The sequence below is a fragment of the Epinephelus fuscoguttatus genome, linkage group LG4 (genome assembly GCF_011397635.1).
Source record: "Epinephelus fuscoguttatus linkage group LG4, E.fuscoguttatus.final_Chr_v1".
In the NCBI taxonomy this organism is placed as follows: Eukaryota; Metazoa; Chordata; class Actinopteri; order Perciformes; family Serranidae; genus Epinephelus; species Epinephelus fuscoguttatus.
This window is the reverse complement of record NC_064755.1, coordinates 44,422,668-44,450,480: the sequence shown is the minus strand read 5'-3', so window position 1 is coordinate 44,450,480 and position 27,813 is coordinate 44,422,668. Positions and strand designations below refer to the sequence as shown.

At 42.2% G+C, this 27,813-nt stretch overlaps 1 protein-coding gene across 2 annotated transcripts; it reads right to left on the bottom strand.

Moving 5' to 3' along the window:
- Positions 1-236: 236 nt before the first annotated feature.
- Positions 237-27,780, bottom strand: LOC125887024 (peroxisomal succinyl-coenzyme A thioesterase-like). 2 transcript variants are annotated; one of them, XM_049573502.1, is made up of 11 exons: positions 27,335-27,780; positions 18,581-18,782; positions 16,371-16,470; positions 16,090-16,280; positions 11,636-11,805; positions 9,459-9,578; positions 8,963-9,045; positions 8,417-8,510; positions 7,681-7,761; positions 6,609-6,750; positions 237-2,295 (listed from the first exon to the last, which is right to left on the bottom strand). In XM_049573502.1, the coding sequence occupies exons 2-11, from the start codon at positions 18,777-18,779 to the stop codon at positions 2,159-2,161; spliced, it is 1,317 nt and encodes a 438-aa protein (XP_049429459.1). In that variant the 5' UTR covers positions 18,780-18,782; positions 27,335-27,780; the 3' UTR covers positions 237-2,158. The 2 variants fall into 2 exon arrangements, with proteins under 2 accessions (XP_049429459.1, XP_049429460.1); XM_049573503.1 differs by lacking the exon at positions 27,335-27,780 and adding an exon at positions 22,369-22,504.
- Positions 27,781-27,813: the final 33 nt, after the last annotated feature.

The following is a 27,813-nucleotide window of genomic DNA, read 5'->3' as shown; positions in this document are numbered from 1 at the left end:
GTGGCTACTCGCTTAGAATAAGGATGAAAACGCTGGCCGTTTGATATTATTATCACAGTTATCATTAACACGTCTAAAAAAATGTTGCAATCGGCTGGCTTTGTCGCTTCAGGGAGGCTGTAATGTTACTGAAGGCACAGACAAAAAGAAAGAAAGAAGAGTAAAAGTAGGCTAAGTAAAAGTGAAAGAAAAGGCTGAGATGTGCAGAGCTCAAGAGTTTTATCAAACCAGCTTGAGGTGTCGTGTTCGAGGCAAGGCGGGTCTCATAGTTTAGACATTACTTTATTTCGGAGGAAACTTAATGAGCTTTAATGAAACTTTATTTTGTGAGATTAAATACTTTAACATGTTGCACGCGACTGACACATACTCTTCCCATTATGGTCAAAATCGGCTCTCAACATCAAATTAAATTTAATATGATTATTATAATGCATATATCAGCGGAACACAAGTATAAATGTTTCGTGCACAAACACTACAAACTAGTCTGCAATTGCATCAACATACTAAATGAGAAAGCACATATTAATTACGGGAACCCTTCTTAACTATCGTCACAAGATGGCAGTATGACTCCATGTTGAATGAGGGATTAAACACATGAGATTGAGAAAAAAAATCATTCAACTAACAAACGAGGATTATGCACAGTTACAATGTCAGAAGATGGATAAAATGTATAGTTTTACTTTTAAGAGACATTTCAAGTTGGTTCCAAGAGAAATTAGTCTCTGCTCAGGAATGCATACTGAATTCATGACCCCCACATCTGGTTTTCTTATCTTCACCCGTGTGGGATCCGGGGTATAGCTGGGCCGTTCCCATGGATGTGACAAAAAGGGGAGAGGATGTGGTGAACTTAAACGCATAGTTAATGACCCTGGGTCTGGCAGTGTTGTCAACAACCCTGGATTTTTCCAGGATGTTAATCAAAACTTAAATCTGGAGTATTTCCAATTGATACCTTTACCACCCTTGACACCAGGATGATGGTGAAAGAGTTCCTTAGGAATGAGGTGAAACGACCAAAGCAATAAACATTTGACCTCAGAGTGACCCACCTCACCCCTGTTCCTTTACTTTAGGTTTTGGTAGAGTTCAGAAGGGGTGTCCCTCCTACATTTATGACATTAAAACAATCAGAACCATCATAAGAAAACAAACTGCTTCACTTTGTGTCCACCAGCTTAAAAATTGATAAATTTCTCTCATGTCTTTTGTGTATTTAAAGCATTCTTTATATATTTGTAGTATTTTTGTTGGTGTATTCTAAAGGATCTATTGTTTATTAATGAAATACATGGAAGAGCTTCATTCTCAACAGGCTGTATTATTTGATCCGCAGTGACCACGCTGACTCACTGCTAGGGTTGGGTATCGTTTGTGTTCGATAACATAGTTTAACGTAAACAGAAGTGACGCCCAACGGTGCTTCGCGTGCCTTTCAATAATAATATACACTCAACAAATGAACGAATGAATGAATGAATGAATGAATGAATGATTCTGTTACATGTAACGTCCAATAGAGGGAGACATAGCATTAAAGAAAAAAGCACCGAGAGGAGGCACCGTAATGTGCGTTTTCTTTCGGTCCGGTAGGTATTGGTTGGATAGGTACCGGTTCCATATAGGCACCGACTTTCGGTACCCAACCCTACTCACTGCTGCATCCTTTCAGCGAGTGGAGGAGGAGCCTAAAGGTCAGTTTGAGAGTTTTTGTTTTGGACACACCAACATCGTGTTTGATCCACTGCTACATTAAAGTTAATGTGAGAAGTTATTTTAAAGAACAGGGCCTCTCAGGTCTGACAGCTGGCTGCAGAGTTCAATCAGAATCTTTGTTGTTCGTGGTTGAAACTGATCTTAAAACTTTCTCTGCTCTCGGCAGGACATTACAAGATCACAACTTTGATGTTGACAAATGAAACCAAAGTCTGCTCGAAGGAGGGAAATCACAAACTGAAGAGCAGGGATACAAATGACTGTATATGTGATTATGATGGATTAAAACCTTCTGAAGGTCAGAATCTGTAACTCATTAATGTTAAACCATCAGCATGACTTTAATTAAACTGACTGACCCAGCTTACATCATTCCATCACTGTATATTTCATAAATGTTCTGGTAGTGATGGTTCAGTGTGACTTGGTGTTACAGGTGTGATAATGAGGTCACAGCAGGTTTTATGCCCCCGAGCAGATTCTCCCTCAGGAAGGCCAGCATCTTCCTCCAGGCGTCTTCCTGAGCACGAGAGTGCGCCACCATCTCTCCACCCCACAGAATTATTACTGCAATCACAACAAGAGACAGACACAGTCAGTTAATGTTCAGTGGACAGCAGTGTTGGTCAGTAATGCGTTACAGTAATAATATTTTTCCAGTAACGAATAGTGTAACTAACTACTGATAAAATTTCAACAATAATATTACAGTTACTCCAAAACCAAACAACTTGTTACAATGCTATCACATCACTACTTACCTGAAATACAACAATCACATCAGCGGACTCATTTTTGTAATCGTCGCTCTGCGCACGCACGTCACAAAGCAAAGTTTGGAAGATGGAAATGCTTACCTTAGTGGCTGGAAATAATCCTATGACTGTGATTCTGTCAGGTGGAAAGATGATAACATTGTTGCTGCAGGTAGTCGTACAAAAACTCTTTCCACTGCAAAAAACATGTTCTCAAACCTTCAGTCTGAAACACCTCGGCCTCTACGACTGACAGCACAACAACGTGAAGCTCCAGGAAAGTGGAAGTGGAGGAGAGGAGAAAACTACTGAGTGAGCTGAGAAGATGGCATATGTGACAGGTAAGAAGTGCCTACTGTGACGGGGACAGTCCCAGATACTTTCCACTGCAGCCCAGTCGCCAGAAGAAAATGTTGTTTCTGCAAATTACGGATACGTTACATTAGCACGTCTCATACTTATCGTATAAACGTTTTTAAGTATATGAGCTGACTTTCATCCGGAGGTGGACACCGGCCAAGTTGCAGACCACTGTTTAAGACCAACAAACAACAAAACATCGCGAGTCATTTTTGTTTTTCTAGTTGCTTTAAAGCCAGTCCGCAACTCCAGGGATCAGCACGCGAGGGGCCCTGCCTGGCGCCCGGCACCCAATGCACTTTCTATCCCTGCTGGTGGTGGGCCCACAGGGCAACGGCTCCATGTAGTCTCTTATCAGGAGGAAGGGGTCCAGTGTGGGGACCTCAGAATTTTCGCAGATGATGTGGTTCTGTTGGCTTCATCACAGTGTGACCTCCAGCATGCACTGGGGTGTTTTGCAGCCGAGTGTGAAGCAGCTGGGATTAGAGTCAGCACCTCCAAGTCTGAGGCCATGGTTCTCTGCCGGGAAACGGTGGATTGCTCTCTCTGGGTTGGAAGAGAGTTATTGCCTCAAGTGAGGGAGTTCAAATATCTCGAGGTCTTGTTCACAAGGGAGGGTAGAATGAAGCGTGAGATGGATCAGCGGGTCGGTGTGGCTTCTGCAGTGATGTGGGCGCTGCACCGGTCCGCTGTGGTGAAGAGGGAGCTGAGCCAGAAGGCGAAGCTTTCGATTTACTGGTCCATCTACGTCCCAACCCTCACCTGTGGTCATGAGCTCTGGGTAGTGACTGAAAGAATGAGATCACGGATACAAGCGGTGGAAATGAGTTTCCTCTGTGGGGTGGCTGGACTCAGCCTTAGAGATAGGGTGAGGAGCTGCTGCTCCTTCGTGTCGAAAGGGGTCAGTTGAGGTGGTTCGGGAATCTGACTAGGATGCCTCCTGGGCGCCTCCCATTTGAGGTGTTTCGGACACGTCCAACCGGAAGGAGGCCCTGGGGCAGACCCAGAACATAGTGGGGGGATAACATATCTTGTCTGGCCTGGGAATGCCTTGGGGTCCCCCAGGAGGAGCTGGAAAGCGTTGCCGGGGAGAGGGATGTCTGGGGTGCTTTGCTCGGCCTGCTGCCCCCGCGACCCGGCCCCGGATAAGCAGATGAAAATGGATGGATGGATGGATGGATGGATGGATAGTTGCTTTAAAGGCACCATACATGGGTGTTTTTTAGAGACATGTCACTGTTTGTCCGGCAGGAAAAGCAGTAGTTTTTACCAAGACATCGCTGCATTTTAAGTTACACCTCAGCTGTGGAAGCCAGTCATGCTTACATCTCACACTGTCACGAGCATGAGCTTCTCGTACATGTGTAGATGCACACTTACATCTGCTCGGTGATACAGTTGGCAGGTGTGGTGTTATAGCCCCAGGGCCTCTGCCAGGGCTGGTGTCCGTTGTCTTATTGCTGTGTTGTGTTTTGTGCTTGCAGCGTCCTGGTTCCTGGCTGGAGGCTAATCAAGGAACATGGAGGCGGCTAGTCACTGCCTCCATGTTCCTTTAAAGCCCAGTATACACTGTGCGATTTGGTCCCAAGATGACCACTGTGAAAGAAACGTGGCGATATCTTTGGTAGTGGCTCTAAAACGGTGGTCCTATGTCGCCCAGTGAGAGAGGCTGAAGGATGGCCTTTGTCACGGTGTTGCAATCCACAGTCTGGGATAAAATTCTGACAGTGTCAGAAATTTGGGATGACCATCTCACTGTGTGACTGCTTTAAAACTCTTATTTTGGTTTACCCCACGCATGCTTCCTTTCCTTGTTCTGGTCTCAGAGCAAGGCCATCACAGGAATTCGATAGAAAGAAAACAAGTCCAACATGAAACATGAAACATTTCTGGAAAGAGACATTGCTGTTGAGTTGTGTTGGGATTCACAGGACCACAGATGATTTTTCATTTGGTAAAATCATAACTGGAGATTTAAAAGCTTTTTCCCTCTGCATGCTCTTTGTCTTCAAACAAAGAGAGCTAGGTGGCACCCATCTCCACAGGAGGTCTCACCTCACACCTCAGTGAGACTCAAGTGTCACAACTTGATTGGACAGAACTTTTTCAGTGACATGTGACTCTGTGATGTCACAGGCTTTTTGTACAAGATCTGCTCCCTTCCACAGAACTTCCTCTTCTTGTTCCAGCTGTTGAACAGCTAACACCTCTCTCTCCGGTTGGGCCTGGAACAGTCCAGAGGCCTAGACCCTGGCTCCATAGCCCAAACCACTAAAGGGAGGGCAATTCATCACAGACTCTCCTGCAAACACAAGTTTTGCAACCAGCTTTCCAGCAACAAGGAACTAAGTGAGTTAGCACCCAGCGTCTAACTGTGCAAGGACCCTGAGCGACCAGCTTCCTTGGATCAGAACCTTTGGAACAAAGGACCCAACAAAGACTGCAGCAGGAACCATCTTCCCAGCCTTCTTCTGCCGGCTAACAGCAGCACCACCAAGTGACTCTTTCTTCCATCCACTCAAGGATTGGTAACGTAACAACTGGGCACAACTGTATGTGATTTGATGCTGTTTATTAGTTATTGCTGTGATAGATTGCAGTTAGGTCATTGATTAGTTGGCTTCGCCACAGCTAAATGTTTAGTTTGCTAATACTGTTCACAAACAGATTCTTGCATGCAACTAAACGATCTCTGCACTAATTCAGACCGTTTGCAACACACGCCACACTGACATAGACTCATTAACAAATAAGCTTTCAACAGAGCTACACCCAAACAGGCATTTCAAGGTTCCCGCTTCTTTTCCTTTGTCTTTGTCCTGACCACACGGTCAGACAAACACCTCGCCCGACCGGAAGTCAGCCTTGATTCGGCCATTTTGGTAGTTCTCTGTTGTCAGCCATTTTGATTTGAAGGCCAAACGGCTCCTTGATCACCACACCCGCCTTTGTCTTTCTCTTCTCTCTCTCTTACACACACACACACACACACACACACACACACACACACACACACACACACACACATATACACACCAAGCTTGTATATAGTTAGTTAGAATTTGTGTGTTTTGGTTTGCTTTGCTAATTTGTGAATAAATATAATTCTTTGGTATCATGCCTGCTGTCTGTTTAATGCTGCACAAGGGTGAATGAATAGTCAACCTCTGCTGCGTCAAGAACTCCGAAATCCTTCAGGCATTACCGTTAATTTTGGTTGTTGTCATTAATTTAATTATTAATCAAACTCCAAATTAATAGTTTAGCCTATTTTATGAGACTGATATCTTTAACTGGCTATCATTTTTCCCTTTACGGGAATGGTGCCCCACGAGGTGATTTAATGTTAATTAAGTCACATTATTTAACATAATTATTAATTATTAACAATAATTATTAAATATTTCCGATAGCCAATTTAACCCCAACACATTTGGTACCTCCGTGTGAAGCCTAATATGTTGACCCCAACATATTTGGTGCCATCGTGTGAGGTAAATATATGTTGATTCCCAACAGTTGTATTTTTTTTTCTTTAAGCACCACAAGCCGAGTGCTGTCAAGTTCCATTGTATCTACGGCTGATATCTGCAACATTCGGCAGCTCACACTAAAACAATCTGTTGACTGATAAAAAACACTAGAGGTAAGAGGAAAGATATGTATGCATGTTTGATGTTGGGAGTGAACTGTCCCTTTAATGCTCTATGGCTTGCCGTCTGCAAATATCAGGCTGATGTCTTCCCATTTTAAATGTGAACTTACTCTTCTTCCCTGTGGTAGCCGCTCTGTAGAGGCTGGTTCTGGAGTGCGGCGTGAACGGTGGCTCGATCAGGTGACCAGCGTTCGGGTACGACAGGATGGTCAGCAGGTGGCTGTTCCCAGCCCGCTCCATCATCTCCTTCATCTGGGAAAAAAGTTCAAAATAAAACACATACTCATTAATATTGTTGGATTTTCTTTTCGTACTCATTTGCATCCAAGATCAGCAAAACAGCAAAGCACTTTGTGGTGAAACTGTTTTATCAACTACATGCTGTGGTTGGCGAAACATAGAAAACACCACCAAACAACCTACTTTGTTCTATTCCTTCTTAAAGAGACAGTTCAGATCTTTTGAAGTGGGGTTGTCTGGGGTACTTATCCATTGTTACTATATTAAATAAAGTAGATGTCGGTCTCCTCCAGTTTGGAGAAGCGGCAGCAATGTACTCCTGTGGAGGGCAGCAGCAAATCGCACCTAAAAATATCAATATCAGTTTAATCACCACTTTATCTTGCCATCACACCATGGGCGGATAATAAGTGTCCAAAGTGTGGGATCATTTTGAGAAGGTGAAGGACGAACCCAAGGTGATATGTAAACTCATGTTCATTGGTCGACTACAAACATGACATATCATGTGAAACATGGAAGTAGCTACATGCCCATTAGCCCACAGCGTCATTAACAGGCGGCTCGCTCAGTGTGTGACGTGCACTTGGAGATAAAATATAGGCCTATATTAATGAAGGTTCATTAGTACGGTTTGTATTTCTCTGTAACGTAGCACAGTGTTAACAATGTTACTGATACTATTCTTTCTCACACCTTCAACTCAAACTATTGTGTTGCCCCGTCCAAAATACATCATTAAATTAATATCGTAAACATGCAGGTGACCAGTCAACTAATAGTCCTAAATGACAACTGTTGGTCAACTAGGAAAATTCTTAGTCGGGGGCAGCCCTATCAAGTTTCATCTAAACTTCTCTCATCCCACTTTCTACCATGACTTCAAACTTCTGGACTATGGTGGTTTATTAATACAGGATGTCGTCATGTCAGGAAACTCACGTCCATTGCAGCCTCGTAGGCCGGCCAGTTCTGATCACCCTCACCTACAACCAGCAACAGAGGACACTGGAGTCGTCCCACCTGCTCAGAGACAAAGGACAACTGGTGACAACTGGTGAACCCCAATGTCCCTTTCTTGGAGAAAGATGTGTACATTGGTGCTCCAGCAGTCACTCACTTGGCTCGGGCTGCATTTAGTGCGGGAGGGGACTAAACCATTTTGCAGATTTACAGGATGAGACCAGCCTCGAGGGCTTCCACAATTTTTAATTCAAAGTTCAGTCTTTCAACTAATTTAGTCAGTCAGTTTTAATGTGGTTATGGCACTAGTTACTTAGAAATAAAGAAAAACTGCAAACAAAACCAGATTTTTAATTCCACGCCCCCCTCTTATTGGGGCCTGGGTAATCAGTCCCACTGACTACCTGGACAGGTTATCAAAGGAAAAGGAAACGGAGCAGAGATTACTGGGGATCTTCATGAACAAACAACAGATTTTCAGATTTCTTCACATGCTGCAGCTTCATAGCTAGAGAGGTGATTTGATCCACATATACTTCATGGACAAAATCTACAATACATGTGGCTCCACAGGTGATAATGTATTGCAAATCACTCGTTAACTGTTCTGTTGTCAGACAATACAAAACCAAGCATAAAGAAAACACAAAATTTATTTTACTAATGCAATATTGATGTTATTTTGAGAGGTGTTCCGAAAACATGTATCACTTACATCCACCTTGAATGCAGGGTCTGTGGTGATGGGCAGCATCAGATCACGGGAGATCACCTCATTCGCCTCGTTGTAGCGAGTTTTTGCAGCGTTTCTAAATCGACAGACACTAAAGTCAACGCTTGATCCAGGAATGTCTCAGAGAGGAGCTGTTACTACCTCCGATGGCCGGCTTAAAGGCAAAACAACTCAGTCCCCCCATTCTGTGGTCGTACCTTTTATACAGAACGTGAGGCAGAATAATGGCATAAAATTCCAGCTTTGGGGGCGTCGGTAGCTTAGTGGATAGTGCCGGCGCCCATATATAGAGGTGATGCCTCGCTGCAGTGGTTGCGAGTTTGACTCCGGCTTGCATCCCTTTGCTGCATGTCGTCCCCCCACTCTCTGTCTCCCCATTTCACACAGTTTTAGTCGTAAATCTACACACAGTTCAATGCATTTAGCTCCAGATCTGAACCATTAAATTCTGAATAAAAAAAACAATTTGTTAGTTGAGTCTATGTGTGTAACATAATGGACAAAGTAAGTGACAACAGAACAACTTACTTGTGATAGTGAGCTAAGATGTCCGCTATCGTCCCGTCCAACGGCTGCTCATGAATTCCACTAATAGCTACCACACACCTGACCTGAAATACCACACACACACTTTCAAGATACAGAAATGACTGCTGCAAATCATCATAAAAAGACGCACAAAAAAAAAAAACAGTCTCTAAAGCTCAAAAGCTTGAAAACAATTTAGCAGCAAAAGAACTAAGCTGAAATACTGCTGAAAAAAGGAACTACCAGTTACACCAGTAACAGCCCACTGAAGTGGAAAAGTGGAAGAATCTCTACAGAGACAAAGGCAATGAAAATCAATGTACTGGAGGAGATATTCACCACTCACCAAGCTTAGAAAATATGGTTAGCTAACAAGGGTCAGTGTTTGACTCAGTGTAGATTTAGTCTGAGTTCTAATCTCCTTCAAAACCACACTTACTTTAATTACAGCCACATTGAGCTTCTTTAAGCTTTGATTTAGTCACATATTCCTTACCTTCATAACTTGGGAGTAAACAGCAAATTTGAAGACGACACAGGCGCCGAAGGAAATACCCAAAATGGCGATTCTATCACTGAGGACTTGAGGATGCTGCTCCAGAACTCTGTACGCCCTCTGCAGCAGGGAAACATGTCAGAAACATACTTTACTGTGGTGTGGTGGCCTAAAACTGTGAATGACATTTCCTCTAGTTTTTGGACACACCTCCTCGAAACAAGTTTTTTATGGGTTTACTGATTTTGGGTGTATTTACTCATCAAAATACCCTGCTGTCGAACTGGTTACAGTACCTCAATTTATTAGTACCAGTACTTTAACAATGGCATTGTTTTACTAAGGCTGCTTTCACACTTGCCCTGTCCGTCAGTTCAATCAAGTTGGTTTGCCCCCTCAGTGTAGTGTGTTTGGGCAGGTGTGAATACAGTAATCACACTCAGGTGTGCACCAAAACAACTGGACCGAGACCTTCTTGAAGAGGTGGTCTCAGTCCGGTTCCAAAGGAACTCTGGTGCGGTTGGTTTGTGGTGAGAAGGTGTTGCGACCTGGATGTGAAGCAACTGCAGTCACATGACACATTGTTTGGGTTAAACATGAGCATGTTACAGTCCTGGAGGATTATTAATGTGCACCTCCTCCTGTACTGCCTTAATATGCACATTCAGCACATCCAATGCATCAAAACATTGTTTTCTAGTTGGAGCCGCGTTTGCCTCGTTTTCAAACTGTATGCTTTGACTGAAATGAACAATGACAGCAATATAGTCCACGATGAGCAGCGCTAAAATCAACCTGCGTAGTTGTCCCTCCATTGTGACATTAGAAAGTGTCACATTTATCTTGCAAGTGTACTCTTCTTCAACGTTTGCTTTACTTCCTGGATTTTTCCCACATGGAAATTCTGACCAATCAAGAGCAGCTTTCTCACACAAGGCATTTGATCTGGTCCTCTTGTAAATGCTGCCGTGAGAACACCAACCAACTCTAGGCAATTATACAACTTTGGAACAACATGAGTCCCTGATTCAGACCAGAGGAGACCACTCTAGGACTGAGAGTTTGCCTCTCTGCAACAGCAGGGCAGTGTGTGTGAGCAGTGCTTGTTGACCTGGAGCAAGTAAACTAGTGTACGGGAAAGTGTAATGCTCCATGCAGTCCAATCGTGCAAATGAAAAATAATCTGAAAATAAACTGCATACTGTATCACTGAAGCAGAGCTTTTCCACATGAGCTGAGTGGATCTGTCACACTGATGAAAAAGAATCTGACATACTGGACACTACAGAAGTTAACTCTGGGGTCAGTGATGTCATACATGACATAACACTACTAACATTCAATGCCTCAATGCTGCATGAGAGAGACTTACTTTTATTTGACCAGACGCTAACTGTTGTGCTGCTCCGGTGGAATCATGTCCCTTTCAGAAGCTTTGTAATCTAGCCTTAAATGGCGGCATCTTTTTAAAATAAATCTATAATGATAAATCCAAACCTGAATGTCTTCTGTGATTATTTATCCATGTTCCATGTTGAAAACTGTCATTGTTGTTATTAGCTATCCGGTCCATGATTTCTTGGGGTTGAGTCTGTTGACCAATCAGAGGCTATGTTCCTGGCTTTGTGGGTGAAACATTTTCTTTTCGTTTTTCAACTAAATTAATAACAAGAACAAGGACCTTGAAATTCTGTGTTCTGTCATCTATTCGTCCATTGCTGACATTTTAGGTCTTTGCAGTGGTATCTTTTCAATATTGAGATTGAAATATTTTGGCAGGTATCATGTCGAAGTCATAATTTTGGAATCGTGACAACAATCTCACATAGCTCCGAGGACAGGGGCCGGTCTTGACAACATTTTATTAAATCAAATCAACGTCAAGGATTTTAAGATGTTCTTTTGTTCTCTATCCTAATGGGAAAGTGTTGCAATGTGCTACAGTTGACAACAGCTACTTAGCCATTATTATTTTCTTAAAGAAGCTGTCAATACACTCGTTAATACACACCAAAATATTTTAATAGGAGTCAACTTTAATTTGTTTTCACTTTATGACATTCCAGAGTGAAAACAAAACTTGTATCTCTCAGTTTTGAGGTTAGCAACAAGCTGGGAAAGAAAGTGAAATATTTAGCAGCTAAAATCTAAGATGAGTGAACTGGACTTGGGTTTACCTCAAAGTACTCATTGTCCACCATCTTCCCTGTTTCCATGGTGATTTTAGGTGTCAGGTAGTCGAGGGCCAGGGATGCAAAGCCGTGGGAGGCCAGCAGCGCTGCACGGTACTCCACCAACTTCCCTCCACCCCCCCACAGCTCCAGGACGCCGGGGAAAGGTCCTGGTCCTTCAGAGTAATTGAAATACCAAAAAGATTCAGTTGACATTCTGATTGGTGCGTGCTCTGCTCTCTAACCTTCAGGGTGTAAGGAGCTTTTTGGCACACGTTTGCAGATTGATGAGAGACAGAGTCATTAATCCCAGGACCCGCTCACTGCAGGACATGCTCTTTAAGATCATTACAGTGCTTTGACACATTGTGGGTTGGAGGCAGTACCTCCTCAAGGCGGGAATGCCACACCGTTACCCCGCCTCGCCATTCTGTATTAACCCTTTGGGCCCTCGGCGTTTTTGGGGTATTTTTACTGCCTTTACTTTTAAGCTCATATCACAGTCATTATAAAGGCTACATACACATGCTATATCTTGTTTTTTTCAGGACAATCTGGGCTAACCAGATTTGCCATCATTCCATGTTCTTCTATGTGCCTGTATTTTATATTGATTTTTATATCAATGAAAAAAACAAATCCGTGTGACTAAATTCTTACATTTTTACATGTATCTCACCATAGCAAGTTGGAAGAAGACATATTCTGTCATATATGAAGAGGGGAGACTCTCTGGAATCTGGCAATATAAGAACCATGATGCTGGGACATTCTGTCACTTCACAGCTGTCCAAAACATGTGGTTTGTGCCAGGCGGACATGATTGCCAGTATTTTTTCATTCTTGCAAGAAATTCCATTGACTCATTCACAAGTCAAAAATGTGATTTATCTGAAAGAAACATGCAATATTTACATCTAAGATCATAGAAATGCAATGCAAATGCAATGATGTCCTCCAAGATAATATTTGCCACTTTGTTTGCAGTAAACAAAGTTTGTTGTTGTTTATCAGTTTCAGTTATATACTGGGGGGGAATTTTGGGCATTGGTGGGGGGGCACGTGTCCCCCTCAATGTATATGGTGACTACGGCCCTGTCAGCATGCATAATTAGGCTGCAGTTGTCTGGGTGCGCAAAGGTAAAGTGGCTGGTCTTGTCATACAAAGTTTGATGGAGTGTCAACTGCACAATATGGAGATATTTGCATCTTGAAAGCCGGACTACAAATGTGGATAGACAGGGAGAAACACACGCAAGCCTAAGACGTGGTAAGATACGATATTCCTCACTATATGAAGTGACTGATAACAAGATCTGTATAATGGGTTGTAAAGAAATTCATCAGGTTTTTATTTTGTAGACAATTAATCTGTATTTATAGCGTGATGGGATGACAGCACAATGATGTGTGTGGTATCCCTGGAAAGCTCTGCTCCTGCGCTTTCATGTGATATGCGTGGCATTTCTGTGTGAGCCTGCGTTTGCGAGTAATCCATCCAAGAGTAATGTGTGTGCAGAGCTGTATGAAAGCTCTGTTATACATCATTTTAGCATAAATTTATCATTTTTTTTCGCTGTGAAAATATTGGACTACCGACAAGTGCTTGGCCTTCTCGGAAAGCTACAGTTCCGTGGTCGCGGAGAAAATCCACAGAGAAGAACAGGTATGAATTTGGACGCACTACGTGTCGTTCGGGCCCATAGGGCTAAAGGTACGATTACAAAATGGCGGGACTAAGTTGTTTTGTATTTAATTCGGCATCGGAGGTAGTAACGGCACAGAAACAATGTCTGTAGAGACATGACAACTGGCTGGACGGGATCATGAGCAGCACGGGTGTGACGTTTTGACGACATGTGTGCAACCCACCGCTGGAGATTTAAAAAGTAGCTGATATCAGTTAGCAGCTAACTCAAAGAAGAAGAACGGTGGCAGAAAACGTCCACAAAAACAAAGCAATGAGGTCCAGGAGCTCCTTCAACTCCGAGCAGAGGACGAGATCGGCCGCCTTATAACAGTGATGGTAAATGACTGTTAATATCATGTTATACCAATGTTATAGTTTAGAAAGCGCTGCTGATGCATATGTTATGCGTCACACTTAGAGGCAGATGCTGTTGTGTTACATGTCACGCCCATCATGCCTCTTTTGATTCTGTGATGTCAGCATGCTGTCTAAAATCACACACTTGGTTCTGTGTAAAAATGCAGAGGCTGCGTAAGGAAGGGACTTCATAGTTTCTCTATCACGTGATCTCTGAATAAAAAGGGCTATAGCAGTTTAGACTCACCTACTGGGTTAGCAGTTTTGATTTGGAGGTTCAGGGATTTAAGTAGAGGTAGGTAGGTAGAGGCTTAGATACAAAAACATAGATGGCTCATTGGCTGCTTGATCGTACGTCAATGTCGCCACCATGTTAGAGAGCTGCTTTTATTCTGGATAAAAAGCAAATTAACATTTATATTCCTCAACCAATTTCAGTGGGCCGTTTTTATATTTGAAGGTTTACGATCTGCATGTAGTAGAAAAAAACGTTTTAACTTAGTAAACTAGAATCTCGCTAGTTTGGATCGAATCACTCCTGGACACTAGAGGAGTGAGTTATGCCGGGTTCAGACTACACAACATTTTTGTCTGTTCAAACAGTCACTATGTCAAATTAGGCGATTGTGGAGTCATAAAATCTTACTGTGACTGGGCCAACAGACATGACAGACTACACGATGGTCCACACCAATCATCCCTGATCGTCTTTCTGATATGCATGATGTCGCTGCATCATTCTTGTCCTGTTTTTATTATTATTACTATCATTTCAGTCACTATAGCTGTTGATGTCCCAGCTGAAATGTTGCTGCAGTAACGTAAAAAGCGCCACCAGATGGTAGTAGCGTGCAAACTATGCAAGTCACTGTATTCACATCACAACACATCACCGACATTCACAAAAGGTCCCAGCAGAGACTCCATGTCATCCGCAAGCTCCGTGCCCTCTCTGTTGCCCCCCACCTTCTGTCACTACTGTACACCAGTATCATTCAACCCATCCTTCTGTACTGTTCCCCCTGTTTCTACAACATGCTGTCCACCCCTAACAGGAACAAACTAACAAAAATAACGCACACCGCATCCAAAATCATCAACCATCCCATACCCAACCTCACAGAGCTCAACCACCGATCTGTCACACGTCTCGCGCGAACAATAACCAATGACTCGGATCACCCTCTCAACCCACACTTCACACTGTTGCCGTCTGGGCGCAGATACAGGACCCTGAGGTGGAGACGAGCACGCTTCAACAAGAGCTTTGTCCCGTCTGCCATCTCTGCACTCAATAACCTCCCCCAAGTTTCTGCAAATGTTTCACAGTAAAAGCCTTCCAGTCCAAGTGAACATTTGTGTCAAATTTGAAGAAATTCCCTCAAGGTGTTCTTCAGATAACGCGTTCACAAGAATGGGACGTACAGAAGTTTGGACAGACAACTTGAAAACATATAGCCTCAGGCCACGGCTATGCTGGTGCAAAGGCAAAAAACTATTTATGGGCAAGTCTTGCCCTCTCCAATATGGTGGGTAACCTTGACGTATCGCTGAAACCTTCTGACACAGCCAATGTGGCTTCTACGGTAATATGTCAATGGGCGGAGGGACCAAGGGTAAACTTACCCAACCCAACATGGATACAATTATTTTTATTAGCCATGCTAACAGCATTGCTCAATGGATGATGCTGATCTGTGGGTATTTGGTTCAGCCTAAAATATCTCACAACTATCAGATGGATGCCGTGACATTTGGTACAAATATTCATGGTTCTCAGAGGATGAATCCTAATGACTTTGGTGATCCTCTGGTCTTTCCTCTTGCAGCACCAGCATGCTGACATTTTTGGTTTTTGGTAAAATTATTGGATGGATTGCCATGAAATTTAGTACCTGATTCATGTTCTCCTCAGGGTGAGTTGTGTTCACTTTGGGAATCACCATCTGTGCTGGTTTAATTAAGGTGAACTGTACTTACACTGATAGTGTATGTTAGTAGAACTCCTGGAGTAAATTCAACTAGAAATATTTTGAATATTTCTATTTCAACATTTTTTCATTCAGTTATTCCTACAGTACCAGTCTGTCCAGTTTTGATGTACCTTTGGTCACCAATGTTTTTAGGACTTAAGGAGGTCAAGGTCAAGGCCAAGGAGGATGTAGTCATGGCTAAATATAAAGATGTAAATGCTGACAACTTTTAATGAGATGATATGTGAACCTGCATCTTACGTGGTGACGTGGGACGTTTAAACACCCTTTAACCACCTCGACCTCAATGCACCAACTCCACACTGACCCCACGCAACAGGACAAATTATGAATTGAATTTGTAGGAGCCTTAAAAGAAAGTCTGTAGACCTGGGCTTTACCCACAGGACACCTCCCTCCAGACTCTCCTCTGGTCCTACCTGGGGGCAGGTGGAGGACAGCACTGAGTCCGTAATCTGTGATCGGGATCCGCTGGACACCAGGCGCCATGTACCAACGCTCCACCACGACACTGGCAAGAGGCACCTGGTCCAGGAAGCCTTCAGTCTGGTGACCCTGGTACAAAGAGATTGTGACCTCCATGGGAGTCTGGACGTTCATCTTCCTCAGCCTAAGGTATGATAGGAAAAAGTTTTTGATACTGATATTTGTGTCGATATTGATTGGTATCATCTGAACAGCTCTACCCTTGTTGGCCTACCTGAGCCCAGGTTTGTTGCCTGGAACTGGTCTGAGGCTCCACAGTAGACCCATCGGTTCAACCCCCAAATATGTCCCGCCCAGACTGGGATCCTCTGATACTGTAAAATAAAAGAATAGCTATAAACAACTATTTGATTTCTTTAAACTCAAATGACCAATTTGAATCAATAGCCCCTTTTCCACCAACATTTCCAGGAACTTTTATTACCAGGAATTTATTTACCTGGGTAAAAGAATTCCTGGTAATCTGCGTGGTTTCCACCGTACCTCAAAGTTCCGGTAAATGTATTCAAATTAGCGTGATGATGGAAATGATTCGGCATGTGCCCTGTATTTGGCTCCCCCAGCTTAGCTGCTTACATGTTGGTGTAGAGAGTTGGGGCTGTTCGTCTCAGCCAGCAGCTAAGTTTAAAAGTATTTTAAGATAAGTGTCAAACTAAGTTAGTCTACGTACAGACAGCTGTCATTTGAGCTTATTAGGAACAATTCACTATCAGCTGAACTAGCGTGCTGTCCTTGTGTAAGACATCACATTAGTAACGGTGGATGAGAGACTGTGGACCGAGCATATTGAATATCGCTGTCTGTGTGTTTAAATGTTCATGCTACTGAACACATGTATTGATAAAGTATTGGCTTCTTACTCATTAAGGTTTTATGTCACTTACAGTAATGAGTGTAGCTGCCGTCAACTCGAGTCATTTTTGAGTTATCTTCACTTCATTTCCACCGGGGCCACTCGGCTGTTCCCCAGTTACCGTGTCGCGTCTGTGTATCTGTGTATGTGTGTGGATGTGTGCGCAACACAGAGCGCAGAGGAGAACCAATACCGTTGGTGCTAATCAATACTACAGTCTTTGACAATTTAGCCCCGGGGCTAATTCAGTACTGGGTTTCGGTACTGTTGGGAATAGAATGATTTTATGTGTTTTACTATCAGTTGTGTTTCACTATATAAGTTTTAGATATGTGAACAATGAGAATACTGAGATGATTTCAGCTGATCTGAATGTGTTTGCTTTGCAGAAGTGGAGAAGTACAGGAGAGGAAGAGACATGAAGTCTGAGGAGCACATATCGCAATGCTTAGATAATTAGTTTCATATATGGTAAAAAGAATAGAAAGTGATGTACAGATAGTAAGGTACAGCACGTGTAGGGAGTTGTGTTGTTCTCTTGTCTTTCAAAACAGGAACCACGCCCCCACCGCCAGCGGGAAGGAGTCAGATTAACACGAGGCAGGGGCGTGGTGTGGTGAAGGAGGAAGTGGAACTGCCAATGAGAAGAGGACAACGCCTTGCGTGCACAATGACACTCTGTTACGCTCAAATATACTGGGTCAGGGAAAGGACAGGAGGTCAGACTTCGTGAACTGACACACCTTTGTTGTTCGTCAGGGACGTGAAGTTGAGACCCAGAGCTCTGTAATTTTATTCCTTTACTGCTTAATAAACTACATTAACTGAGACCGAATATCTTCTCCTATTGCTTCATTAAAGAACACGCAGGACTGAGCTCACACATAGCACATTGGAGAGTAGGATGAGACTCTTAGTCCAACAGTACCCATCCTTAATCAAAACACACACGAAGTGAAGCATGTAGAAATGAAATTAAGTTTGCAGCGGCTGCCTGTGCCAGGAAGTGTGGAGCGCTGCAAGTGTGTGTTCCACCAATCAGTGTTCTTCGGCACACAGCCCCGCCCCTCAAGAATTCCAGGTAATCTGAAAGTCCTGCCCCCCTACTAGGTACTTTTTGAGTTTGGGGTTGAGGGAAAGTTTTTTACCCAGGTAATTTCAGTGGAGTTTCTCAAAATCCTGGGTAATTGATAAAAGTTCCTGTGGCGTAAAAGGGGCTTATTTTGCTTTTCTCGACATGTTAAATTACAAAATTGATCATCTTCCTCCAAACTTTTTGTAGTTAATGGATTTGGTGATTCAGGTTCAGGTTCACCATTCAGATCGACATTTTATGCTACATAATTTATTATTTTTAAATTTCAAACAAAGAAGCCTGTAAAATACTCAAATAAATTTACCATTCTTTTAACACATTTACCTAATTTACCAAAACCAGGGACATTTATAAATTGCTTTTTTGAATGCCTACAAACCTACCCCACAAACTTTTCAAAAGTTTTTTCATCAACTCTCAATCAATTAATTCAATAATCTGTTTTTTTTCCAAGACTAGATATTGAACTATATACCGTTCACAGTCCCAGTGGCGTTAGCGGTGTAGTGAGCGAACGCCTCCCAGCTGTGTCCTTCCTCACTCTGGTGGAGGGCGTGGATGGTAAGGTAGGAACCAGGAAAGACATTCTGGACCAAGATGGTGAACTTTTCATCCACGAGTCCTCTGGATGGATTTACTGACAGCCTCACACAACGCTGTTTCCTGTCCATCATGAACTGAGCACAAACATAAATCGAGAGTCACTTGCTGCAGTGAAAGAGTTAGGAGTGAGGGTAAAATGTTTGTTTGGACGGATGTATGAACTGACCAGAATCTATGAACAGTTCCTAAAGACATTTTGAGTTTGTCAAGTTTGCACTCAATCATTGTTCTCTCTTGCTCATTCAAACACAGCTCTTCAACTGAATTCAGTCAAACAGATGATACTCATGGGGCAATAGATCACATAATGAATCTCCATTACACCTCACTGCGGGTATTGTCTGTGCCGGGTACGGCCCACAGCTGCCCCAGAATCTGCCACCCACCAATCAAAGCAAAACCATAAACCTTAAAATCATAAAAGTAATAAAAAAAATGACATCATGAAACCATGGAATTGTAAAACTATACATCTTTAAACCAAGTGAGATTTTAAAAGTGTTGCAGCAGCGTGGGGTGTAAAAAGAGTTTCAGACCTGTATCAGGAAGTCAGAGCAAGTTAAAGGCTAAAGTTACCAGATCCGTTTTTAGCTTTCTTTTTAAAATTTTTGGGAACTGGCTTCCCTGATATCTACAGTATAGGCTGTGTGTTCAATAGATTTGGGATGTCATTGACAAAAGCTGTGTCATGGCCTCTTTGTATATATTACAGTGAACTGTGATCTTAGTTTTCCTCCATTTTCCTTCAGCTGCTTGACAGATTCTCATTAACACTGTTATTGTTTAACCATGGGGAGCTTTTGTTAGTCACCCTCTTTTTAACCTTGAGTGGAGCAACAGTATCTAAAGCAGATGACGGGGTATTGCTGACATTTTTAACCCTGTCATCTACAGAGGAGCCACAGCTGTATGGGTCAAATGATCCCGTTATATTAGAGAACTCTGATTCAGCCTTGGCGTCTAGTTTAGTTTGGCATCAGTGATGGTCAAATATAGGTATCAGATACTGAAACACTGTCAATGTTTACCCCTGTTGTTTTTCAGGCAGGCTGTCTGTATCTGTGTGCCTTGTCTGTGCATGACTGAGGCTGGCACCCAGCAATCTGCATCAAGGTATATAATAATAATAACCAACAAGAACCTTTATCCCATGGGTGTGGCACGCCGATGCCAACCATGTATTCAAGCTAAGGAGTCTGCTAAAGCATTCCATTCCTCTACCTAGAGTTGGAATGGGACCTGAAATGAATACATGTTGTGACTGACAGTTACTCGGTTTCTCCAGCAGCAGGCCAAAGTCTCTCTTCAGAATTTCAGAGCCAGTTATCTTTCGCATAAGGACAACTGGCTCTAAATTCTGATGAAAATAAGGTCTTGATTATTGTCCTTTTAGACCTAAGCACAGAATTTGATGATTGACTGAATTCTTTACCATTTGTCTTGTAAAGTTGCTCAGTCTTTCTGACTGTGTGTTAAACTGGTTTAGACATTTTACAGCAGTCTCTGAGATCATGTGTCTGAGACTTGATTGAGAATTGATTTTAAGCTCCTCCTCCTTGAATACAAAGCCCTAAATGGGTTGGGACCGAGCTACATTGCCAATTCTCCTGTTAATCATTTGCCTCCAAGAACACCGCGTTCTTCTGTCCCTGGTTTATTTGAGATTCCCATGAACATACTTGTCAGAAGACCCAGCACACATGATAATCCCCATATCACTTGGATGTGTGGAGAGGATGCCTGGCAACAGCTCTGTCAGCTCCCTGACAGATGTGTCAATCAGGTGTGGGGTTGGCGGTGTTTCTCTTGACCTAGAAGTGGTTTTGAGGCTATTCCTTTGGTCTTGGTTAGGCTTGGTGCTAGTGGTGTGAAGAGGTTCCCTGGGTTCAACGTTTGTTAGTATTATCACACATTTCGTTGAAAGCCAATGGGTCATACGTGTTTTGCAGTGAGAGCTCAGGTGGTTGTGTGGGTGTCAGGACTCTCTCATATGACTTCTTGCTGGGTTTGCCTCTGTGGTGCACAACGTCAAACCTAGTCCTCGCTAAAGTTGATGCTTTCGGTGTGGCACCATTTCTGTACCAGTACGCTGCATCACTGGGGAAGGCTGGTTTGTTACGCTAGGGCCACACCGCCCGCGGAAGCGCCGCGAATAGCCTCGAAGCGCCGAGAAGAGAAGGCAGTTTCCTTTCGGCGCCCATGTTAACCGACTGTGTCGCCCACACTGGCTGCGCCGCGCCGGGCAGCTCCGCGGCAGGCTCACGATTTGCAGCGATCAGTTCGGCGTCTGGTCTATTTTCTGCGCGAGCCGCGAGCGAATCTGACAAGCCAGGCAGTGAAAAACAAGAGCTGGAAGCAGAATCGCTTGTCAACGGCGTGGAGAAATGCGCGTCTGATGTGAACGGAGGTGCTCCGGCGCGCGCGAGAATTTGCGCTTCCGCGGGCAGTGTGGCCCTGGCGTTAGCCTCTACAGTGAATCCAGTGGCGTCAGGACACCAGAGAGGCGTGTCAGCCAAAGCCAAGACTGGATGCCCGAAATTTGATGTCTGTTGGAAGTTGGTGGCTCAAGTCTTTCTACAGGAGCGGCTACAGAGTCAATGACTTGTTCACTCTTATGCATTTGTTATAGTGTTAGCTCCCTGTTTTTGCTGGTGGGTTGTTCCTCTCATGTGCAGAAGGGTCGTCCGACTTGCCGATTACACTTGTTGTCATCTCTAGTCTGGTTTCACTCGGATACAAGTGCAGTTGTCAAAAAAAATGAATTAAAACTTCCCAGTGGTGGAGAGTCTGTGCGCCTCCCCCAACAAAGGAAAAAGAAACAAAAAGTCAAGACTGCTGGCTGCCTCTGTGAGACAACATTAAATAAGATTAAAAACTTAAAAACTAGGCATGCAGAAAAGTACAAAAATACAAGAAACGGCAATTAACAATAATAATAAAAATAATAAAAATGAGCAGTGGATAATAATGAGAAGTGGATAAAAATAAAAGTAAAAAGATGCTTAAAATAATAAAATAAAAAGACACAATTTACAGGAGAATAAATATTTGAAAGCACAGCAGTACAGAATGCCCAAGAGTGTTACTGCATTATATTCTACCTCTATTTGGATTTGTCATCTAAATTTTGTTTTTCTTGACATAAATAAATACATTTCTACCATAAATTGATACAAACATTTTTACCAAAATGCAGAAAATGAAGGCTCAGACCCGCCTACTTGATGTTTCCCTCGCAATGTTTAAACAAAATGATAAACACACACCAATTCTTTGCTCTAGTTTGTTCACTCATTCCCTTCCTCTGCTGTGTCCTTACATGAACTTCAGTAATACTGAATTAGTTTTCATCATTTGTTAACTCTGCACATTCTCAATATCTGAACAGAGCAGGTTTTATTCAGTTGGAGTTAGGATAGACAATGTTGTATGCGCTACAGATTGTGAAGTCCTCTCAGGCAAATCTGTTATTTGTGATATTGGACTACATTAACAAAAACTGAGTTGAACTCCTTTACAGTGTCAGAGTAGACATGTATATGTGTCTCTGCACAAAGGCCTAAATATTAACTCAAAGTCCCTTAAAATTCTTAATTTCATCCCCCAGCTTCCCGTAAATGACTCATTTACTCCTTAAATTGCTTCATTTCAAACACTCACTGTGCAAGCAGATTGCTGGCCGACGCAGATCTCACAGCTTCCTTCTTCAGGTAGTAAAGTAGAGTGAAGACTGAATGACAGCTGGTATTTATTTAATCATCACAAGTTAAGCCGCCCAGTCTGGAGCACAGCACATCACACAAGATGGCACCGTCAAGTCGCCACAACACCAGGTTCAGTCAAAACCACACTTGGATCTCGTACTGAGGAAAAGTATACTGAAAGGCATAATCATCTGTAACTTCTGGCCACACCTGATATCACAGCTGGATAATTATTAATAAAGTAATTCTTCTAGTTGTTCTTCCTCTAGACTGGGTGAGGTTACAACTCAAAAGCTCTATTCAGGCAAACATTTACTCAAGTATTGTCCTTAAGTACAATTTAAGTAATTTCCATCTTTTGCTACTTAAAATTTGACTTCACAAAATGTCAGAGAGAAACATTAAACTTTTTACTCCACTACATTTATCTGACAGGTATAGCTGCCGGTTACTTTTCTGTTTCTCACAAACACTCCTGAGGTTGTTCTTCAAATCTTTAATGTGTCCAATGTCATGAGCAAAAAGGATGTTTTATTTTGTTATCTCGAGATAACAAGGTAAGTACATAAAGGTTGTTTCCTTTTATTAGACTTATAATGTTTATTAGAGATCAAGTGTGGCTGCTGTTGTGCGTACGGTGGCTCTGTGCCCACAAAAGGACACCACGTTATGACTTTATTACCATCTGATTTGATCAGTAATATCAGCAATCACTCTCTACAGGATTTTCACAGCTGTTTTTAGGATTGTTGTGGCTTGAAGTGTCTGTTTAACAGCAGCAAATGCAATGCATGTTGTAATATTTGTAGGCATTTTTTTGTTGTTTTTTTTTCATTTTGCTACTGCCATCTTGTGGTGCTTATTATATTAGTACAAAAACAGTTTGGCTGGGGCATTCAGGCCCAATCCCAATACACCCCTCACCCCTACCACTTCGTCCTCACCCCTCTGTCTTGCATGTTTACGCATAGGGGTCCTGATTCTTTTTTGGGAAAGAGGGGTTGGGTGAAGCGTTTGGGCTACATGGTCGTACAAACGGAGGAGTTTTTGAAGGCACATTTCAAACCAAGTGAGATTATCATGTAGATGACCTGACGTGACTAAACCCAGATGAACTGACGTGACTCTGATCAAATTTGGGTTGGTGAGGAGAGGTGATTGCTCCCAGAGCTGGTTATTGGAACAACAGGAAACAGCAGCTTAAGTGACAGGAAACACCTTTTAATGTGTGTATTGGAAAGCTTGTAGGCCTCAAATAATACTGGTTGTTTGTCAGACAATATAAATTGTCATGATGTACCAATTCTGTGGGTAACTTGCGAGTAAACCCTAAAATGTCCAATCTTATGTGTTTAGAGTCTCTTTATTCCACAAGATCATCAGCAAGATGGCTGTACAAGCAACAAGTCCACAGCCCTATGGACCCTTTATAAACACCACTAAAGCATTGCTGTCCCCCTTGTTGGTTATTTGCACATACAATATTCACTTTGCACTAAATATGCTCACTTTAATCCATTGCTCATTATTATTATTATTATTATGTATTGCTGTTTCTTGTATTTTTTTATACTTTTTTTGCATGCCTAGTTTTTTAAGTTTTTAAATATTGAAATCTTTAATCTTTCTCTTTCCCCTTGACTGCTGTAACACTGGAATGTCTCAACTGTGGGATCAGTAAAGGTGTATCTTATCTTATCTTCACTTATCTCGTCAACTTACTTGTCAAAGTAACTCAAATTTTGTCCTAGAGATCCATCAACCCGTTGCACATGACTGATACACACTGCACACCTGAGCTGAGAAACCACACACACACGCACTGCTCTGTAAACAGACATATATGACTTACACATGATCAGCTGAGAACGGAATCAGAATTCATTTTATTGGACCAAAAAGATCCAATGATACCAAAAGTAAAATAACTTTCAGCTACAGCTGTCTTACCTCTAGATGGCTCAAAATGGCTGTTTACTTTGGAGTAAACAGCCATTTTGAGGGTGATACTGGTGCCGAGGGAAAGGCCCAACATGGCGATCCTGCTGCCGAGGATCTGAGGATGCTGCTCCAGTAATCTGTAGACCTTCTGCAGTCGTCAGCATTGTTGAGAGAATTGTTATTGTAGTTGGATTTTCATGCTCTACATAAACATGCATATTGTCAAGATTGCCCTTACTATTGATCTGATATTCAGTGTTAGAAATCACTTCTGATCAGCTTTAGTAACTCAAACCTGATTTTTTAAAATTGCCAACACATTTGATCGTTGACTCTCAGCTTTCCTCTCAGTGTCAGGCGACGAGAGTTATGACATATCAGTCAGGTTATCTTTGTCTTGTCTTGTCCTGGAAGAGAAATCCCTCCTGTGTCGTTTGTCTTTCAGGTTGTCTACTTTATTTTTTCCCAAAAAAGGGTTTGTGGAGTGTTTTCTCATCCTAATCGAGGGTCTAAGGATAAAGGGTGTTGTATGTTGCACAGATTATAAAGCCCTCTGAGGCAAATGTGTAATTGTGCAGAATAGTGACTAAAATGAACTTTACTTGACACAGCTGGACAGCAGTGGCTCTCAGTGTTTAGAGATGAAGTCAAAAACCTCTCCTGCCTGTAGCCAATCAAACCTGCTATAATAATAACCAACAAGAACCTTTATCCCATGGGTGTGGCACGCCGATGCCAACCATGTATTCAAGCTAAGGAGTCTGCTAAAGCATTCCATTCCTCTACCTAGAGTTGGAATGGGACCTGAAATGAATACATGTTGTGACTGACAGTTACTCGGTTTCTCCAGCAGCAGGCCAAAGTCTCTCTTCAGAATTTCAGAGCCAGTTATCTTTCGCATAAGGACAACTGGCTCTAAATTCTGATGAAAATAAGGTCTTGATTATTGTCCTTTTAGACCTAAGCACAGAATTTGATGATTGACTGAATTCTTTACCATTTGTCTTGTAAAGTTGCTCAGTCTTTCTGACTGTGTGTTAAACTGGTTTAGACATTTTACAGCAGTCTCTGAGATCATGTGTCTGAGACTTGATTGAGTATTGATTTTAAGCTCCTCCTCCTTGAATACAGAGCCCTAAATGGGTTGGGACCGAGCTACATTGCCAATTCTCCTGTTAATCATTTGCCTCCAAGAACACCGCGTTCTTCTGTCCCTGGTTTATTTGAGATTCCCATGAACATACTTGTCAGAAGACCCAGCACGCGTGATGATCCCCATGTCAGCTCCCTGACAGATGTGTTAGCTGTCAATAGATTTTCAGTCAATCAGGTGTGGGGTTGGCGGTGTTTCTCCTGACCTAGCAGTGGTTTTGAGGCTATTCTCATCTCAGTGTTTAGAGATGAAGTCAAAAACCTCTCCTGCCTGCAGCCAATCAAACCTGCTGCTGCTGCCAAACCTAGTTAACTGTTAGGACTAAATTACACCATCGAGGTTAATGACTGATTTGAAGATTTTATGGATTAAAATCAAAGCCCTATCGGTTCAGGCCCTGAGCTACATTTTAACAGTAATCTGACACTAGTAAAGTAGAACTGTTGTAATATGTGTTATGAAAAAATATTTTACATCAAGATACATCAACAAAAACTGTGAATGAGTTATAATAGTTATAATAATAACGAAAAATGATTTTACATCACATTATATCATCATCATTATTTCTAAGTTATTATATTATTTTAATGTATTATTATTATTTGAATTATTTATAATCATTTTATAATTGATCAATATGTTTATATTATGTTCAGCTGTATGTTAAAAGAGAGAAGATTGATCAGTGTGTAAAGTATTTCTCCGATGTCATAATGCACTGGTGGGTGAAATGTAGTTAACATGAAGATGTAATTTAAATATATTTAATGTTTCATATAACGTCATCAATATGTTACTATATAGTCTGTGTGCTGCCAACAAGAAGCTTTCAGGACATTTTTATTGTCAGATCTGTACATTCTACATCATTCATGTGAAATAACTGAACTTAACGTTGGTTGTTAGAATATGCTGAAGATTACTCTTCATCAATCAATTTACATAGCACTTTTCATACAAACAGAATGCAACACAAAGGGCTTCACACAGTAAAAACAACCCCCCTCCCTACAGGGTTTCTGACTGCTGGGGAAAAACCGTAGAGTGATACGAGAAGAACCTGTATGTGCGTTTACTCCAAGTGGTTCAAGAGCAGCTTTCAATTTTAAGTATGCCTTCGATGGGTGCTTCAGGGGAATTTTAGAAGAATGGTAAAAAGTTTTACTCATATTACTACAAAGCAAACATTGAGCCAGGTATATGTTCCAACAGATGAATAATGTTCATAGTGAACACACAGATAGAGGAGTTGTAGGAATAATTACTGCGGGCCCTCAGTACAGATATTGTAAGCAGTCAATTTCTGATTTATGGAGGAGCAACATCTTTAGAAAATGTTTGCACTCGGAACAAATTTGGGGCACCACCCTCCTATGGAGGGAAGCGACTAATCAAATTCATGACTCGGGAAACCAATTATTAATTTGTCAGTACACTTATCAGTAATGAATCAATCTCAATATCTGGGTTATGAATTCTCTATACAGTCATCTTAGTTCCTGCTCAAAAGAGATAAACACAGACGACAACTTGGCGATAAATGAGGATTTATATAGGTTAACTATTTAACAACTGAGTGAATGAATAGTAAATGAGGATGATATGAAATAACACAAAATCAACAGTATGTATAAATGCATTAAGACAAGAGGTAACACTTTTGTCAGTTATTCAGTTTGGCAATAGTGAGAGAGTATGTGACTATGTGCAAAACCATTTACCTAACAAAACCTAAATTAAGATCAGAATAACTAAGTCTACTATTCAACATCAACTCTTATCACAACACAGCGGCTGCATCAAGTGAGGGAAATTCTTTGCCTACTTTCTTAGCAGCGTTGAATCAGGCAGACGTTTCTCCGAGGACCCCGGACTGTCACTTTGCGGCTCCCGGACTTCCCAGCAGAATGAAATCGGCTGGAACACAGTGGTGGAGGAGCGGTTGAGCCTGACTGTGATGTCCTTCAGGTGGCCCTCAAACGTCGCTTCTTTTAGGCTGCAGAAAGTGTCTTGGTTTGGCACAAGAACCACTGCGGCAAGTGTCTGGCAGCGCTGGATCCAATGAATCTTTGAGGGAGTTGCAGGTCGAACAGTAGCTTATCTATTTGGCTGTGGCTACTCGCTTAGAATAAGGATGAAAACGCTGGCCGTTTGATATTATTATCACAGTTATCATTAACACGTCTAAAAAAATGTTGCAATCGGCTGGCTTTGTCGCTTCAGGGAGGCTGTAATGTTACTGAAGGCACAGACAAAAAGAAAGAAAGAAAAGTAAAAGTAGGCTAAGTAAAAGTGAAAGAAAAG